Raw genomic sequence first — 16,723 nt, forward strand, 5'->3', positions numbered from 1 at the left:
TGCACGTTCTTAGCAAACCCTCTGTAAAACCCAGAAAGCTCCCAGATCTTGCATGCAGAAATGGTGAAGTGTTCCACGATAAAACTGAAAACCAAGTTGCATTTGCAGGGTAGCTCAGAAGTATTTTGTTTTATGAAAGGATGCCACTTTAAAATACAAAACTTTTGACTGTGTAACTGCTTGAAAAATCCTGAAGTCTTTTTTTTGTAAAAACTAAATAAATTCATTAGCAAATGTAAAGTTCCGGGCATTCTTTGCCTGCAAAATGTTTCCTTGCAGTACCTGATCATTGCCAGGTTTTCTTTACATTCATAAAAGCAGGAGTCAACAGCTCCCTGCACCAGGGGTCAAAGGGAATAAGGTCTTGCCAAAGACCATACACTAGGCCAGAGAAAGAGAGGGGTTGTCTGCTTTTTAGGATATGCAGTGAAGAAACACTTTTCCCTTTGTGTGCGAGAGACTCCCTTGTTATGGAAGGGATTTTCTCACATATGTCTACTGCTGTATGTTTATGGTCAAGTAGGTACGATCAGACCAGTCTTGAAATGGAAGGTAGTGTGATATGCCTTGCTATTCAGTTCCAGTTTTGTTTAGTATGCAGTCTTGGACTAGAAATTTCTGGGTTGAGGCAATAGATAGCTTAGATGCTACAGTCTGATACCTTGAACATAACTAAGAGTTAAGCTTTTGCAGCTAAGTCTGGACTGTGTAGAAACTAGAGGCCAGACTGATGGACTTGCAAGAGAGTCTGTTGCTGATAAGATGTAATACAGCTGTTCTGAGCTAATTTGGATTTTTTTGAGCACTATTACTGGCTTTGAGAATTATTGCTGCAATACAGCCAAAGAGTGAGAAAAATATGAACAGCTGAAGCCAGACCACCCTCTGCCAGGATGGGATAGTTCCTTACTTCAAGGGAGATCTGTCATTGTTTCCAGTTAAAATCTTTGTGCCAAGTAATCCCATTCTATTGCATTCTAGTGGTGAATTGATCACCAGTGTTAGTGTCTTCAGCCAGTGGATGTTGAACTGCAGGTGTGAGTGTTAAAAATGTTTTTTCTTTCTTTGACTGCTCCTGTTCTGCTGAGGTTGCTAATTAGATACTGTGCTTCATCTTTGTGCCAGTCTCTCATCCAAGCAGTGGAACATCCTGGTATTTAGGGAGGGAATAAATGGAGACATGTCATTTAAGCTTTGTCAGTACTGGGGCCCATATCACCCTTGCACATGAGTCCAATTTATTTTATGATTTTGAAAAGGACTGGGGAGAACTGGCCATGGCCAAAATACTGGTTTGCCTAAGACTCCTATGCCACCAACTACTGTTTGTTGCATATGTTACTCCAGCAAGGACCCTAGGCAATGCTGAGATTTCCCTTTGATTTGCCACATATTTTGGTATTAGCAGCTCAGGACAGAGTAATTTAGTATCTCAGGACAGCACTGAAGATTTTAACAAAGTGAGAATTGGATGCCTTTTTCTTATCCTGCCCTGAAACTTGCTTTTGACTACAGAGAGTACATGGATTCCAAAAAGGGGAACTTATTTTCGGTTTTTTAGTAGTTTCTTTTTGAGTACACACAGGAGAGGCATGGAAATTATAGAGTACTTTTATATGCAGGTTGATTTCTCCAGAGGTTGTTGAACACAGAATACCTGGACATGAAGGGAAGATGGAATCTTTCTCTTTATGTTATGCTAGCTACCAAAAAGGTATCGGTATTTCCCTTTCACAAGACAGGAATGGCAAGGGTCAGAGTCACGTTTTACATCAAGACAACTTCAGTGTGTTGAACTTCCTGATAAATTAATATTCTCCAAGAAGGTAGGTCACTGCCTGTATGGAAGTTGTTTGAGAAGGTTTCGCAAGAACACAAAATAAGTGTTTTCACTGTTCCATGCGCAGTTCTGCTGCAAGTGCTGAAGCTCTGGGCATGATTAAAGAAGTTGGATACCACAAGCAACAGTGTAATGGGATATTTGGTACCTTCTATGGCAAGATTCTCTTGGCTGCTATACAGCTGCAGAGGTTTTGAGGAACTCATTCCTTTTTATTTGTTCTTTCATTTCTCTGTGAAGAGCTTCAGTTTCTGCATCTGTTTCTTCAGTGTAGCACAGCATGTGACAAAGCTGAGAATCCCAAGAAGAAAGAGGAGGCTATTTGGAAGCAGAGGTGTTAGAGGTCAAAGCTACCACACAGTGATGGTCCTTAACACTCTTTCCTGTGATGAGAGTGCTTTGGGCTCATGTGCAAGCCACAATGTAGTTTCAATTTGATTTCTTGTTCTGAGTGTCCAGAGGTGACTTCAGTTCCACTAGCTGCACAGACCTTTCCATGTCCTCAGAGTACCAACAGTCTCAGAGACACAAAAAGATGAAATTAGAATCAAAACTAAATGCTCCATTAAAATAGGAAACAAAACACTGCTGAGACATTGTGACAGCTTTGGCTCCACTGGCCTGGTGATAACAGCTTCTTCATACTGAATACCCACTTCCTATCTAACTCATACCATCATTTTCAGTATTTGAATCAAAGCATTTTACACTCACATTAGTCTCAGTCATAAGTGTAGGTAATTACAACTAAAAGCAAGGAAGAGTCAGTTCTAGTAGTCAGAAAAAAATTTTAAAAACACTGTTTCCATTAATATGATGATCATTTAGTTTTTGTTAGATTCCAGCAATGTACATAGATTTAGAGGGACATGTTGTTTAGGCCTTATATTTTAAAATAAGCACTTAAGCTAAAATGCACGTGGTATCCTTTCCTGGCTCTCTTTCCTATTGCCTGGATTTGGCTTTCAAGAGGCATCAGATGAAAGAAGTATTACGCACAGAGACTTAGGCAGAATTTTTACTTTAGTCCTACAAACTAATCACAATGAAGTAATGCTGTATGATGACATAATGCATGTATGCACATTGTGAATATATACAACACTATTAGGACAACATAAACATAACCACAGGGAAAAAAACAATATAGGATTCCCTGCTAAAGCACAAAAATTTGAGGGTATAATAAATAACATGAAAAAAATCTTTCTGGCTTCTTTCTTTGGTTAGATTCTGCTTAAAAGAATTCAGCTGCAGAGACATGCTAAGATTGTCGGTGCTACTCGTCTTTGTAGAGGATTTAGAGTAGCAAGAGATTATAATTGATGAAGTCTGCAGATGAATAAAGACTGTGAAGAGTTAAATGCAAACACACAGTCCTCAGAGACTCAGATACAACAAGAGCACTACCACGTATAGTCTTGGCTCATTTAAACAAAGTTTGTCTTTACTCAAAATGCAAATATACATGCAGAATTAAAAAATAGTAAACCATACTTGGAGAAGGTGGTGGTGTAATGCCTTGGGGGAAAATCTAGATAACAAAAAACTCTACAATTCAGTAAGGACAATGATGTGACAGAGAAGTCTAATGCATAATGATTGTCATCTTGTAACTCTAACTTCTTGCGGTTTTACCCTTAAGGAATCTTCATATAGATACAAAGCTTTTGATTAGAAGCTTTTTACTAATGGTCCTTAGTTTGATAATCAAAAGTCTGCACTTTGAAAATAGGAGGAGGGATGACAACTGGAGAAAATACTGAAAATCCCTGAAAGCAATCATTAGAGATATGGCCAAATGAAGAATGACTTGTAATTGCATGTGGCAGACAAGCGCATGCTCTGGAGAATTCCAGTAACAGATTTTTTACAATCCTGGAAAAGCTGGAGAGATAACAGAAATAGCTACAAAATAATTGCTGGATGGAAAAATAATGCCTTGAGATGAGCCAAAATTAAAAAGGCTGGGTCTTTAAAGTAATCAAAAAGAAATCTGAGATACTGGTTAAGTCAGTGATATCAGTGCCTTATGGGTAGAAAACAGTGTTTATTAAAAGGTTTTTGGTCTAGCAAACAAAGGTAGAAATAAAAGTAATGGAACCTCAAGACTGATGAACTTAGAAAACAGTAAGATGCAGATTTTAACAATGAGTGAACTTAACCAAACAAACTCTGTAGTGATACTTTCCTTCTCTTATCTTCAAACAGGTAGGACACCTTTCAAGTTTTAGCCAAAATAATATTTTAGTAGATCTCTAGCTGTTGGGCTCAATATAGGGACAAGTATTTTAAATGTGATGTCTTGCAAAATGTAGGACAACAAACAGGATGTAATCACTGAATTGAAAGGGACATAAAGAAGTTGGCGGGTCCATCCCTATGTGTAGGGTAAGAACTAGAACATACTTGTGCCATAAGTTTATCCTATTTCTTCAACATGGACATCAAGCCATGAAATTTCCAAGTTCACTATTAGAAAGTGCCTCCTAACAAAAGCTGCTGGCCTTTAAACACATTACTTCTTGCCTTCTCCACTATGGAATTGAAGGGGAAAAAATAGGAAAAATAATTTATCCTTTTCTTCTTTGCAAAAGACTTCAGTATTCATTTTGTTCTCACTCAGTTTTACCATATTTCACTAAACAACCACCATTTCTTAAATAAACCCAGGAATTCATGTTTTCTAGACCTCTAATCATTCTCACTCTTCCCCTTTGGGCTCTCTCCAGGCGGCACACTTTAACACTGCAGTAGCCTCCTCAGTACTAAGTGAAAGGATTATTAGCAAAACACCAAATAATTCACTTGTATAATTAGCAGTGTCAGGACTTTTGTACTTTGCTGCTTAAGTAATGAAAAAACTCAACAGGTTTCAAATGCACTATTATTGTTGACAAATATGTTGACATGGTGCTTAAAGAAGCCAGGAACCCAAATTTATCCATAAATGTTTGAGTTCTTTGTTAGCAGGCAAAACAACTGCTAAGGCTTGGTAATTTTGCTTTGATTTCCAAGTGACAGGAGATGTCAATCTCCACTATATGAATGTGAACTTGAAGAAAATCTCCAGAAGCCAAGGGGTTTCCTTTCAATTGTAATTTGTTTTTACTGAACTGTGGATTTGCTTTTTTTCCTTCTGCTCTCCTCTTCCTTAGATTTTGTTGGACTTCCCTCCATATACCTTGGGGCAACTCCTTCTGGGTACCTTTTAACCCACTCATGATACTTGAAACAAAATTCTAGGTTTAACATGAAGGCATCAAAGCAGTGATTTCATTTGGTAGTGTTGAGTAGCTTCTCTCAATGTGAATGCTCAAAGAAAAGGTTATTATGGTTTGGTTGTGGTTTGTACATGAAGCGTGCATTCAGTGCAGCACAGATGTATACCAGCCCACTCATGTAATTATGTCTTCTACCCCTGGAGCACTGCATCATCTCTTTTTTTTTTTTTTTTCTTTTTTTTTTTTGAGGCTGCACCTGTTTGCTGAAGGTGTAGCTTCTGTGCATCTTCTCAAACTGCCAATTTTCTAGTATGGGCTCAATAGAAATTTAAGTCGAGCCTTTTACAACTTACATTACAAATGTATTTGAAGGTGTAGAGAGACCTGCACACCACTGAATGCCAAAATACCTTTCTGTCTTTCATGTCTTCACTTGAAACTCTGTCTCTGAGCAAGGAAAACTCCAGCAAGACTGTATCAGTGTTTATGTGAAATTCTGCTGCTGGTCTTTTCAAGAAAATTGTAGAATTAAATGATAATTTAGTTTTAAAGTACAGGAGCTTATATATTGGGTGAGCTGTTGGGTTTGTGTCTTGTTCATGTCTTGGCAAAGACATATTCAAGGCCTTCTATAGACAGTACATTCTTCTAGGCAGAGCCCTCTCTACTCTGTTAAGGTCAGGCACCAAATATATCTAAGAAGCAGGTTCAACAAAATGTATTTGCTTTGGGGTATGTGCAGTACTGATGTTTTATCCTAATGCTTCATGTATACAGTGAGATTTCTTCCTCCGCTGTTTGTTTGATAAATTTGGTCTGCTCTGCTTTTTTTCAGGCCCTAAAAATGAAGGTTTGAAACAGATAGCACCTTCCTCAGCAGCACTCTCCCCACCTGTACCTCCACCACACGCAGCTATGCAGTTATTTCCTCCACCAGCCTCCCACCCATCCCTGCAGGCCCCAGCAGTCCCCAGCCTGCCTCCCAGAAACGTCAAGACCGGCTCTGAAACAAAGTAAGAGTCATAACCCCCAAAGTCTTCATTTTCTCACCTCTTCCTGCTTATCACTTTGCTCATGCAGCAACAGTTGACGGCTGCAGGTGTCCCATGTTTCTGGGGGACTGGGGTCCCATACCACTTCCCTTGTCCTACGCTGTCCCTGGCTTGTTTGGAATTAGGTTTTGTTAGCTTGAACCCTCCATCTGTTCAGTTGTTTCCCTAAATTGTCTTATCTATAGCAACACTCTTCTCTGCCCTGTTGGTAAGGGGAGGGAGGAGGGAGCAAGCACCCTGCTGCTTTGGTTTTTTTTGGGTTTCGTTGGGGGTGTTTTGTTTGTTTTATTTTTGACTCCAGAATGGTGCAAAGACTCCATGCATTAGTAGCAACTCAGTTGTATCGGTAACCGAAGCTTTCCCCTGCGTTTTCCTGGGGGAATTGGCCAGGAGGGCCAGGTCCATGGGCCGGTACCCCGGGAAGCAGCTTGGCGGTTGCGGAGCAGCCGCGGGCGCTGCGGCGCTGTGCGGTGACGCCGCGAAGCCTGCGCCGCACACGGGGCTGCTCTCCGCAATTCGCGATTCCGCACAGCGCTGCGGGCGGCAGGGGAACGGAGCGGCGAGGCGTCCCCCAGCGCTTCGGTCCAGGGACAAAACCCACCGGGAAACGGCCGAGGCCGATCAGCGGGCTGCTCTCCGGCCAGCAAGCGGCGTGCAGGGAGACTACACCGGGCACGGCGCGGGGTGTCAGCGCTCACGCTGCGCCGCAGTGCGGTGGCGCCGCCGCAGCCTGGCCCCGCCGCTGCGCTGGGCCTGCGGGAGCGGCGCGGGGGGTGCGGGGGCCGCTGCCCCCTCCGGCGGCCGCAGCGCCGGCACAAGCTGTGCTGGGCGCCCTCCTGCCGGCGCTGGGGGAGCCGAGCGTGTCCCCCGCCTTCAGGGGCCTGCGAGATGCACCCCGGGCTGTCCCTCGGTGTCCTGCCCCTGCGTGCCTCCGGCACCCCCTGCTCTGCTGCACATGTGTCGCCTGGGTGCTGACGCCTTTTCTTTCTCCCCGTCCCGGTGCTTTCTCCATCAAGCCAACTTTAAAACATGACATTCTGCTTTCAAGTCCTTCCTTTGGTTACACTTCTTTGGCAATGACTGTCAGCCCTAGTTTTCCTTCAGGCGGAAGTTATTATAAAGTTAAAAGTCCCTGGTGTTGTTATTACATTCTCAAATTCTTGCTTCTCTCAGTTCGACAGCACTTTTAAATCTGACAACAATAGAGACCTTTTACCTGGCCTAACCTTGTACCACTGTTTCTCTCATCCCTTGTTTAGACTTCAAGCCCTACAAGTTGAGGAACAAGTCTAAGAGCTGTATTAATATTGAGCAAGAGTCTGGCATTCTGCTTGTGCATTGTGCCAGAAGCCTGCACCTGCAGTGATGGTTAAACAGCCCAACAAACTCTTTTCATTCAGTCAACCCATCTGCCTGTTATATTTTTCATACCACACTCATATCCATGGTATCTGAGCTCCTTTGGCTCATTTTCTCCTTTTACACTCACAATCAAGGCGTCCCTATCTGAAAAACTGAGTTGCAGTCAGGAAGAACATTTTAGGGAATCTCGTGGGTATTTAAGTAGGCTCAGCCTACTTATACTGACCTACTAATACTGTCCAGCCATTGTATAAGATAGCTGAAAGGAGCACCAGAACAATTGTGAATGAAAATACAATCATACAACCACCTTCACAGGTTTCACGTCTTCTTTTTCATATTTACAGAAGTATTCCAGACAATGAGGAAAATTACGATGATGTTGAATTTGTTTCACAGGGTAAGAGGCATACATTTTAATTAATGGCAGCTGTAAGAAGCTGTAAGCATATTGTATTTGTAAGATAAGCAAAAGCATATTGTATTCACGAGTGACCTGTATAAATAATTGTGCTGGTTCTGCAGTTTTATGGGTGAAGATGGTAGTCTCATAACACTAACTATTCTACAATCAATATGACAGACTCTCTGGAACTGCTTTAAGTTATCTCCCCTCTCCCCACCTTTTTTTGTTACAAATATGCTGGAACTGTACATTACCAGATTTTCAAATCCAAACCAAAATGAATGCTGCTGTTTCAGAGTTGAAGCTGTGTGCTCTGCTGAAGGAAGTGTTGTTTTATACTTGGTAAAAAAAAATAATTTGTTGACTGTGCTTCTAATGTCGCTTTGTGGTCTGCCTTCCGTAAGAGGCAGTGAGCCGCTATGTTGTACCAGGAGCAGACAGCGAAGCAGATTGTGACACAAAGAATTTCAGTCTGCCTTCTGATCTCTCCTCCAGAGGACCTGGCCTGTGCCAGGCACAGCGTGCATCATTTAGTGTGCTAGCCATTCCTGCCATACAGCAATGTGAGCTGAGCTGAAATGAGCCCAAGCTCTTTTCTTACGCAACTACCTGCAGAGTAAGGATGAAACAGAAGATTCAGGGGTTTTCTTCTCCTGCAGTCCAGGGTAGAAGCTGGCTTAGCAAAGAGTCTTTGGCCTCCTTATTCAGCTGTTGGGCTGGGGCAAGCAAGTTCTCTGAGGTCTGTTTGGATTTATTAGGTTGTTAACAATTTTTTTCATACATGAATATGCATTTTTGTAAACAAATAGCATAAGTGAGTTTGCATGGTGAAATATGCTATTATTTAGATATTTCTAGTTTACATTGTACTACAAAAGCAGCCTGGAAAAACTCTGATTTTCATTAAAAGACAGGAACCTGCACATATTTCTATTTAATATCACTGTTATTAGTACCAGTTTTTAAATAGTTAATGCTATAATGAACTGTTTTCTGTACAGCAAAAAATAAATACCTCGTTTTTATTTTTTGTCATATAGGTCACAGAAACACAGAGGGGGTAAGTGTTATCCTCCATGATAAACCTATCCTTACTAGACTTACACAATTAGTAAAATCCTTTCAATGCATTAGAAAATTAATTTCAGAATTAATGCCATATATTGACAGTAAATTGTAGAAGCATGTACTGTGAAGGACAGAAATAAATACGGGTAAGCAGAGCAAACTGGAACTAACAATAAAAGCTGGCTAGACACCAAAAATTGATTTTACAAAAAGGAAAACCACCTCTTCTATTTCCACTGATATTTCATTTCACTGAAATTTTCCAGAAACAAAGGCCCTGTTCTCTTCTGCTAATAAACCACTTGTTCCGGTTAAGCACAGCGTTGTATTGGTGTCTTTAAGTACCTGCCTGTACTAGAACCAAAAATAGTCTCTGGGACCCTAATCTGAGTCCCATTTAGATCCCTAGTGATACAAGAAATATGCAAAAATCTATAATGAAAAACAAGAAAGAATTTGGAAAACAGAGGATGTTACAAACAATTAACAAAACGTCGCTTTGGGAGAAGGAACAGACACCATAAATATGCCAAGCTGGGACATGACAAGACAAGCTCAAGGAGACCCAAATGGTTAATGAGACCAAACAGAAAATTACTTGAACTACGCATGCACTGTCCTAAGTAGCATACTAAAAGATCCACCCTCGAGCAAAGAAAGACCCTTGCTAATAGACCCCTCTCCCCACAGAACATGCACAGTGAAAAATAAGAATGTTGTACCTTTAAATGGAGTCGGGGCTTATGAAAAACAATTAAAATTATGTGTGACTAAACATAATCGTAAACATTTGTTCAAAGTGTGTAAAACATTTTACCATGTGTTAAGAGGTGTGCTAGCTCTGTGGATTTATCACCTAGCACCCATTTCCGCAGGCTTACAATGAACAAGTATCTCTACTCTGCGTGTGCCTGGTCCACTCTTGCACACCTCAAAGAACCCAGCTTTGGGATAACACTAACATTCCAGTTTAACTAATGCTAACTATGGCAGTGCAATCTTCAACACAGATAAAGGCTTTCCAGGACTAATATTGCAATTAAAACCTCCACTTTTGATAAAGCAATGAGCTAGTGTAGTAATAATCCAGGACTTTATAGTTGTGGTATCATAAAAACAGTCAGAAAAAAAGACTAGTGGATTTGAATAATTTAGTAACTTGGTTTGAGAAGATGAAATTAATTTGTATTTACATGTTGCTGTAAATATTTTTTGATAGTTTTTGTAAAGCTTACGTAGCAGGTTCAGTTTCTCCATGTCTTTCCAAATACATCTAGGCCATTGAAAATTGACTTTTTCTTACAGGGCCAAGAAAGTGGTGGAGAGATGTATGAAGACATAAATGATATCAGGTAATAATTTTAAGCTCTATAAGCTATTGTATCTTAACTACTACAAGCTTGATAACCATGATACTTCATCTGGCACAAAAGCATGATTTCACTGCAGTCCCTGCCAGGCATTACCGTGTTCATTAATTTCACCTAGAGAAAGTTTCATTGCTCACAGGTTCTTTCCTACATAGACCTGCTATGCCCTGGGCTGGAAGAACTCCTGCAATAAAATCATGTGGTTACTACGACTGAGATAACCGAAGTCTGATTTCTGATCTAAGGACCATGCCTGAATCACTGAATTATAGCCTAGGAGGTTTTTCCTTAGATTAGCAACTAGGTACTGTATGGTCCCAGACAGATCTTTTGTTGTAGCTGTTTTTCTTGCTTTCTAGATAAATGAGGCTGAATTTACAGTTCTCATGGCTGGAATCCCCAAGTTAAGCTACAGAGTCAGAATATGAGCTTATTCTTCTGCCATTTAGCCCTTTGTGTTGAGGAGTCTTTTGCTCGCTAACATCTAAATGTGTGGGATTCACTGTATGACATTAGCCAAAGAAAACTCTAATTCTCCTGGAATAACACTCTAAAGTTCCTACACAAAAACACTTTTTTTCAGATGTAGAATGACTTTCAGCAAAAAGTTATTGTTTAATTCCCTTTGAAAACAGATAATTTTATAAATATATAACCAGAACAAGTGATCCACATTCAGTCTTTCTTTAATATAATTAGAGCATATCAGTTTTGGAAAAGTACCCAAAAAAGGAAGAGGAGGCAGCACCACTCAATCAGTTCCATAGGGTTTGTAAAGTATAGCTCTTCCAGCCAAACCACTGGCAGCAAACGGCAGAGCTGTAGCTATAGTCCTAATTACGTGCCAAGGCCCAGGTCTCAGCACCATCCAGTAATGAAACACAGCAGGCAGTGTGCCCTGGTGTGATAGCCACATTTATGATGCAGTGCAAAAGATTTGTGTCATTTGTGTAGACTGCTGGAATAGGTTGCAATTAGGTTTAAAAGCACAGTCCAGTAGTAGCTCAGGCTTCAGTTCTGGCTGCATCGACCACCGATGGCTGGGACAAATACTCAACAGCTGCAACCAGTGCCACAACACCTAGACTACTACTGGTTTCCAAGCTTGCTTGCCAAAATAAGCTCAGAGATGTCTAGACACACATGTGTAGAGCCAGTCTCTTACCTCCAGATAACCTTTTCTGTCATACTGTCTGCTTGAGGACAGCCACTTTAAATTATGCATTTTAAGGCTTTTTTACATAGAACATCAGGAGGGGATGTTGCATATAATATAAAGGAAATGGCTGCCTGCTCTATCTGTTTTAGAATCTGTAGCTGTGCTTTCACTGGCAGAAGTCCTTTTCCATCACATGCAGTTTTTTATTAACCTTGGGTAAGAAAGATTTAGTGAGATTTGCTTCACTGTTATATTCAATCCTGGCAATGTACTTTCAGATCAATGGGAAAAAAGAAGAAGTTGGAGAAGGAAGAAAAGAGAAGAATGAACCAAGAGAAGAAAGAACAAAAGGAAAAAGAAAAGAAAGAGCAAGAAATGAGAAAGAAGTTCAAAGTAAGCTTTTTGTTTTGTAATCTGGACAAAAGCATTATTTAGCATTAATGAGTTCAAAATACACTTTTCAGATGGATACAAAGGTATTTGTTGTGGTAGGTAGTTCAAGTACCTGGTTAAATTCTGAATATAGGTTTAAGACACCCTTTTATGTTTGGCATACCCTTGGCTTCAGGCTTTGTACTGAGGGCAAAGATGGTTTTTCAGTGCTTATATAGTTTTTGTTAAATACCCTTCTGATGTTCTATGTAAAAAAGCCTTAAAAACATTTGCTTTCACTTTGCTGTTTAAAAAGCATTTATGTCACCAGAATAGCATCAGAAGTCATTAATAAAAGTGGAAATTGGATCCCATATACTTAGCATCTTTTTCTTCACTGGAGTCAGACATTACAGTATCCAGCCCTTAACACATTGCCCTTGCGCTGGTCTAAAGGAACCTAAAGGGACTTAGAGCCGGAATGGGAAGGAGGGGAACAGGGCACGTGCAGGCAAGCTACAGTCATTGTCAGAGTCTAGGGGCTAAATAATGAGACAGTTCTTTCTGGTTTATATCATTTTTGTATAGCTGGCTGTCAGCATGTTACCACAGTTTACAAATCTGCCAGTCATTTTCTGTTAACTAATGCCTGTTCACAAAGCTCCACTGTGCTCCTTTCAGTGTCATTGTACATAGCTGGCTGCTTTCCTTTTCTTTGCTCTGTACACAGTAAAGCCATGGTGATTCTCTCACATCATGGCCTTGGTCTGCTGTGGGGAGACTGGCACGAGCTGAGGAGCAAACATTAAAGGAAAATACTAACAGTTGATAATAGTGGATCAGCAGGCATTTGTCAGGCCCCATCTGTTTTTCAGACCATGCCTGTGAAGTGTAGTCAGTGCACAGAATGCTTTCAGACTGCTGTCTTACAGCCGTTACAGTATGTTATCATTCTTAAATGCAAACAAATACATTTTGGTGCATATTTTCTTTCCCATTTCTTCACCATCTATACAGGATAGATATTCCTGAGCTGGTCTATAACTGCCAGCAGCCACATGCCTCTGCAAGATGATATATATCTTAAAGCCACAGGCACTAAATTCCAAAGTTGTTTCTTCATAACATATACTAAAGATCTCACAAAGAGAATCCTGAATTCCAGTAAACAATGTGATCATCTGTTGTGAGTACTTGTAGGATCATGTATAGAGTAGGATTATAAACACAGAACACTATGTGGTAGACATTTATGTTAATGAACTTTTGCTCATATGATTTGTATCAGAAACAGCGTGGCCAGCAGGACCAGGGAAGTCATTGTCCCCCTGCACTGGGCACTGGTGAGGCCGCACCTCAAATCCTGTGTTTGGGTTTGGGCCCCTCACTGCAACAGGGTTGTAGAGGTGCTGGAGTGTGTCCAGAGATGGGCAACGGGGCTGGTGATGGGTCTAGAAGACAAGTCTGTTGAGAAGCCACTGAGGGAACTGGGGTTGTTCTGTCTGGAGAAAAGGAGGCTCAGAGAGACCTTATCGCTCTCTACAACTACCTGAAAGGAGGCTGTAACAAGGTGGGGATCAGTCTCTTCTCCCAAGTAACAAGCAACGGGACAAGGAAACAGCCTCAAGTTGTGCCAGGGGAGGTTTAGCTTGGATATGAGGAAAAATTTCTTCCCTGAAAGGGTTGTGAAGCACTGGAACAGGCTGCCCAGGGAAGTGGTTGAGTCACCAACCCTGGAGGTATTTAAAAGACATGTAGCTGTAGCACTTAGGGACATGGTTTAGTGGTGGACTTGCCAGTCCTGGGTTAATGGTTGGACCTGATGATCTTAAAGGTCTTTTCCAACCTAGACAATTCTATGATTCCATTATTCCAGTAGGTATGCTGCTGGAACTACATGAAGCTGCCCAGTGGAATTAAATATGTGTGTGTTTTGTGAACCTGTGAAAGGCTTCATAGGCTAGCCTCTTGGGTTTAGTCTTTGTATTTCTGTGATTTTGCCAGTCACTTCTTCAACTGGTCTACTTCTGTGCTGATTATTGTTTTCATTCCTGATTATTAATCTCAGTTGGGCAATTCAAGACCGTAGTTACGTCTTTCTGTTTATTTGCCTAGAGTATTTTAAATGTTAATGAAACAAATAATTATCTTTACAGTTACTTTCCCTTTCATTTTGATATTTGGGAAATAATTCAATTTTTCCACATCTGTGATTTCTTTTGTTGTTTCTTTTCTACAGTTAACAGGACCCATCAACGTCCTTCATCAGGCACGAGCCTGTGTTGACCACAAGGGAGGGAAGAATGAGCTGACTGTCAAACAGGGGGATGAGATTGAAGTCATTCGCCTCACAGACAACCCAGAAGGAAAGTGGCTGGGCAGGATAAAAGGCTGTTGTGAGTTCTCTTTCTTTGCTGTGCTCCTGAATGTTTTCACTGTGTGACAGCAAACACGTGAGCATTACACCGAGGAGTAGCCTTACCAAGCTGGAGTCACGGGCCACCAAAGTAAATAATTACCACAACTCACCCTCCTGTCCTTAGCTGACATGCAAGGCTTAATTCATAGTAGGAACTTAATGTAATGTCTACAGCTTAATGTAACGTCTACAGGCACTAAAATGAGTTAAGGAACAATATGCTGGGATCTTCATGGGCCTATTCAGAGGTAATTCCATGTCAGCCTTTAAACAGCATCAGAACTTGGCTCTATGCAAGTAACAAGGGTCACGTTTTTTAATGTCTTTGTATTAAAAATAATATGGATGTTCCTAAAAAAAGAAGCAGAAAATATAAGGTCCTGTTTTAAGTGTTTGTCTTGTTCCTATTCCTGTGGAAAGTTTCTAGCTAATTTCTAGATTTTATTTTGTCTAAAATCTAAAATGTTTCTCTAATTGTATAAGTATTATCAGTGGATTTCTGAGTATGATAAGGTGTTGGTAATCTGGCTCCTGGGTTATAGCAAAGACATTAAAAGACTGATCCCTAAAATCAATGAAAATTATTAAAAGCACTTGCTTGATTTTTAAGGAGACTAAAAATGACAATAAGTTCGGTAAGAGAGTTCATACATGCAGAACAGGAAAATGCCAGCTGAGCACTTTGTAGTACTGGATGTAAAAAGATACTAAGGAACTCAAGTGTGTCACATCAAAAGAGATGCTGAGAGGGCTGGGGCTGTGCAGCCTGGTGAAGGGAAGGCTTAGGGGATCTTGTAATTGTTCATAAATACCTGATGGAAGGGTGCAAAGAAGAGGGCGCCAGGCTCTTTCCAGTGGTGCCCAGTGACAGTGCAACAGGCAACAGACACAGACTAAACACATGAAGTTCTTTCTGAACATCAGGAAACACTTTGTTCTGTAAGGGTGACCAAGAAAGGGAACAGGTTGCCCAAAGGGTGGTGGAGTCTCCATCTATGGAGATATTCAAAACCTGATGGGACCTAGGCAGCCTGCTTTAGCAGATCCTGCTTGGGCAGGGAGATTGGCCAAGATGATCTCAAGAGGTAAGTTCCAGTATCAGTTTTTCTGTGACACTTAAGTTTCGTAAGTAAGTTTTTTGCATGGATCAATTTGTACATGGGAAAACAAATCTTGTGAGAGCTGGGAGAAGGGTATTTTCTTGGGCATGTGTGGTTAATTAATTAATTTACCTTTAGTTAATTTACTTTTCATAAACCAATTCTTGCCTCCGCAAAACTGCAAGCTGTACAAGACTTCTTACTGACAAGTGTCAACAGTACTGCACAATTTGTTTCATCAGTGCTGCAGCCTTCAATGTTCACAAAGGAAAATCAGTTCTGATCATTTAAATAAAAGAAAAAAGTCAATGAGTTACAGATTTGAGGGGAAGCACATGAAAAACTGGGTTTACACAAAAGCAGCAGAGTGAGGGATTTTCTATTTTTCAAGAAAAGCACAAGCATTTTTCACCTTTGATAAAATCCATTTGTGCTCTCTTCCATACAGGCAGTACACCTGTCTAAAATTCCCCTCAGCAGAGACAGAATTCCCAATCCTAGGCCAACCGCTCTGCTGCAGGTTTCTCCTGAGCCATTGGACCCCGGGGTATAGCCAGATCTTTTTAGTGAAGATCCAGGGACAAGAGGATAAAAATGCAGCTGCAGCATGTCTACCAACCTGAAGCGAAAGCAACACAAAGTGTTCCTCTTAACAACCCGTCAGAAACTTTGTGTCTTGAGCTGCCCTAAAATATGTCACAACACTGCAGTGGTCCCATGGTTAGCTGAGAAAGGGAGCTTGCCCCATGATTCCTGGCGTCTACACAGAAAAATCTGCTGTAGCTGAGAAGCAAGTAAAGGTGAAGTTAACACGACACCAGCTGAAGAGTTTGGGGCAAGATCGCAGACAGGTCTGAGATTTGTATTCGTGCAGACAGATGGAAACTTGGGCTGAGGCAGCTTGCCGTGAGACTCTGAACGTTTTCAAAGATCATACAAAACAATCTGATTATTGATTCTGAACTTCTGTTAAACTCATCCCTTCACCATGTGCTTTAGAAACTATCTATGCCTAATGACACGGTTTCATTCATTTAGATGGATACATTAAAACAACCATGGTGGAGATTGACTATGACTCTTTAAAAAGAAAGCAACCAGCTATCAGACCTGCTGTGAAACATCCAGAGAATGACCAAGTGTATGATGATGTTGGAGAGCGGGACAGTATTAGCAGGTATGTACCAGGAACACAAGAAAAGAAACCAATGTTTCACCCCAGCCAGCCTAGACAGGGGAAGTTTTACAGCCATAAAGCAGACCCTTCTCACAAAAGAGCAGCCATGTATATAAGAAATATAACTGAGCTATTTGAACTGAAGTAGTCAGAGGAACAAGAATGGATTCTGGA

At 41.0% G+C, this 16,723-nt stretch overlaps 1 protein-coding gene across 1 annotated transcript in view; it reads left to right on the forward strand.

The window, feature by feature from the left end:
* Positions 1 to 16,723, forward strand: part of FYB1 (FYN binding protein 1) — a 50,012-nt gene that overhangs the window by 16,750 nt on the left and 16,539 nt on the right. The window contains exons 3-9 of the mRNA XM_037374007.1: positions 5,900 to 6,077; positions 7,826 to 7,878; positions 8,925 to 8,944; positions 10,258 to 10,304; positions 11,760 to 11,874; positions 14,093 to 14,249; positions 16,411 to 16,549. Of these exons, the coding sequence (XP_037229904.1) occupies positions 5,900 to 6,077; positions 7,826 to 7,878; positions 8,925 to 8,944; positions 10,258 to 10,304; positions 11,760 to 11,874; positions 14,093 to 14,249; positions 16,411 to 16,549 (709 nt within the window). The remainder of the gene's footprint in view (positions 1 to 5,899; positions 6,078 to 7,825; positions 7,879 to 8,924; positions 8,945 to 10,257; positions 10,305 to 11,759; positions 11,875 to 14,092; positions 14,250 to 16,410; positions 16,550 to 16,723) is intronic.

This window comes from Falco rusticolus, chromosome Z (genome assembly GCF_015220075.1).
Source record: "Falco rusticolus isolate bFalRus1 chromosome Z, bFalRus1.pri, whole genome shotgun sequence".
Taxonomy (NCBI): domain Eukaryota; kingdom Metazoa; phylum Chordata; class Aves; order Falconiformes; family Falconidae; genus Falco; species Falco rusticolus.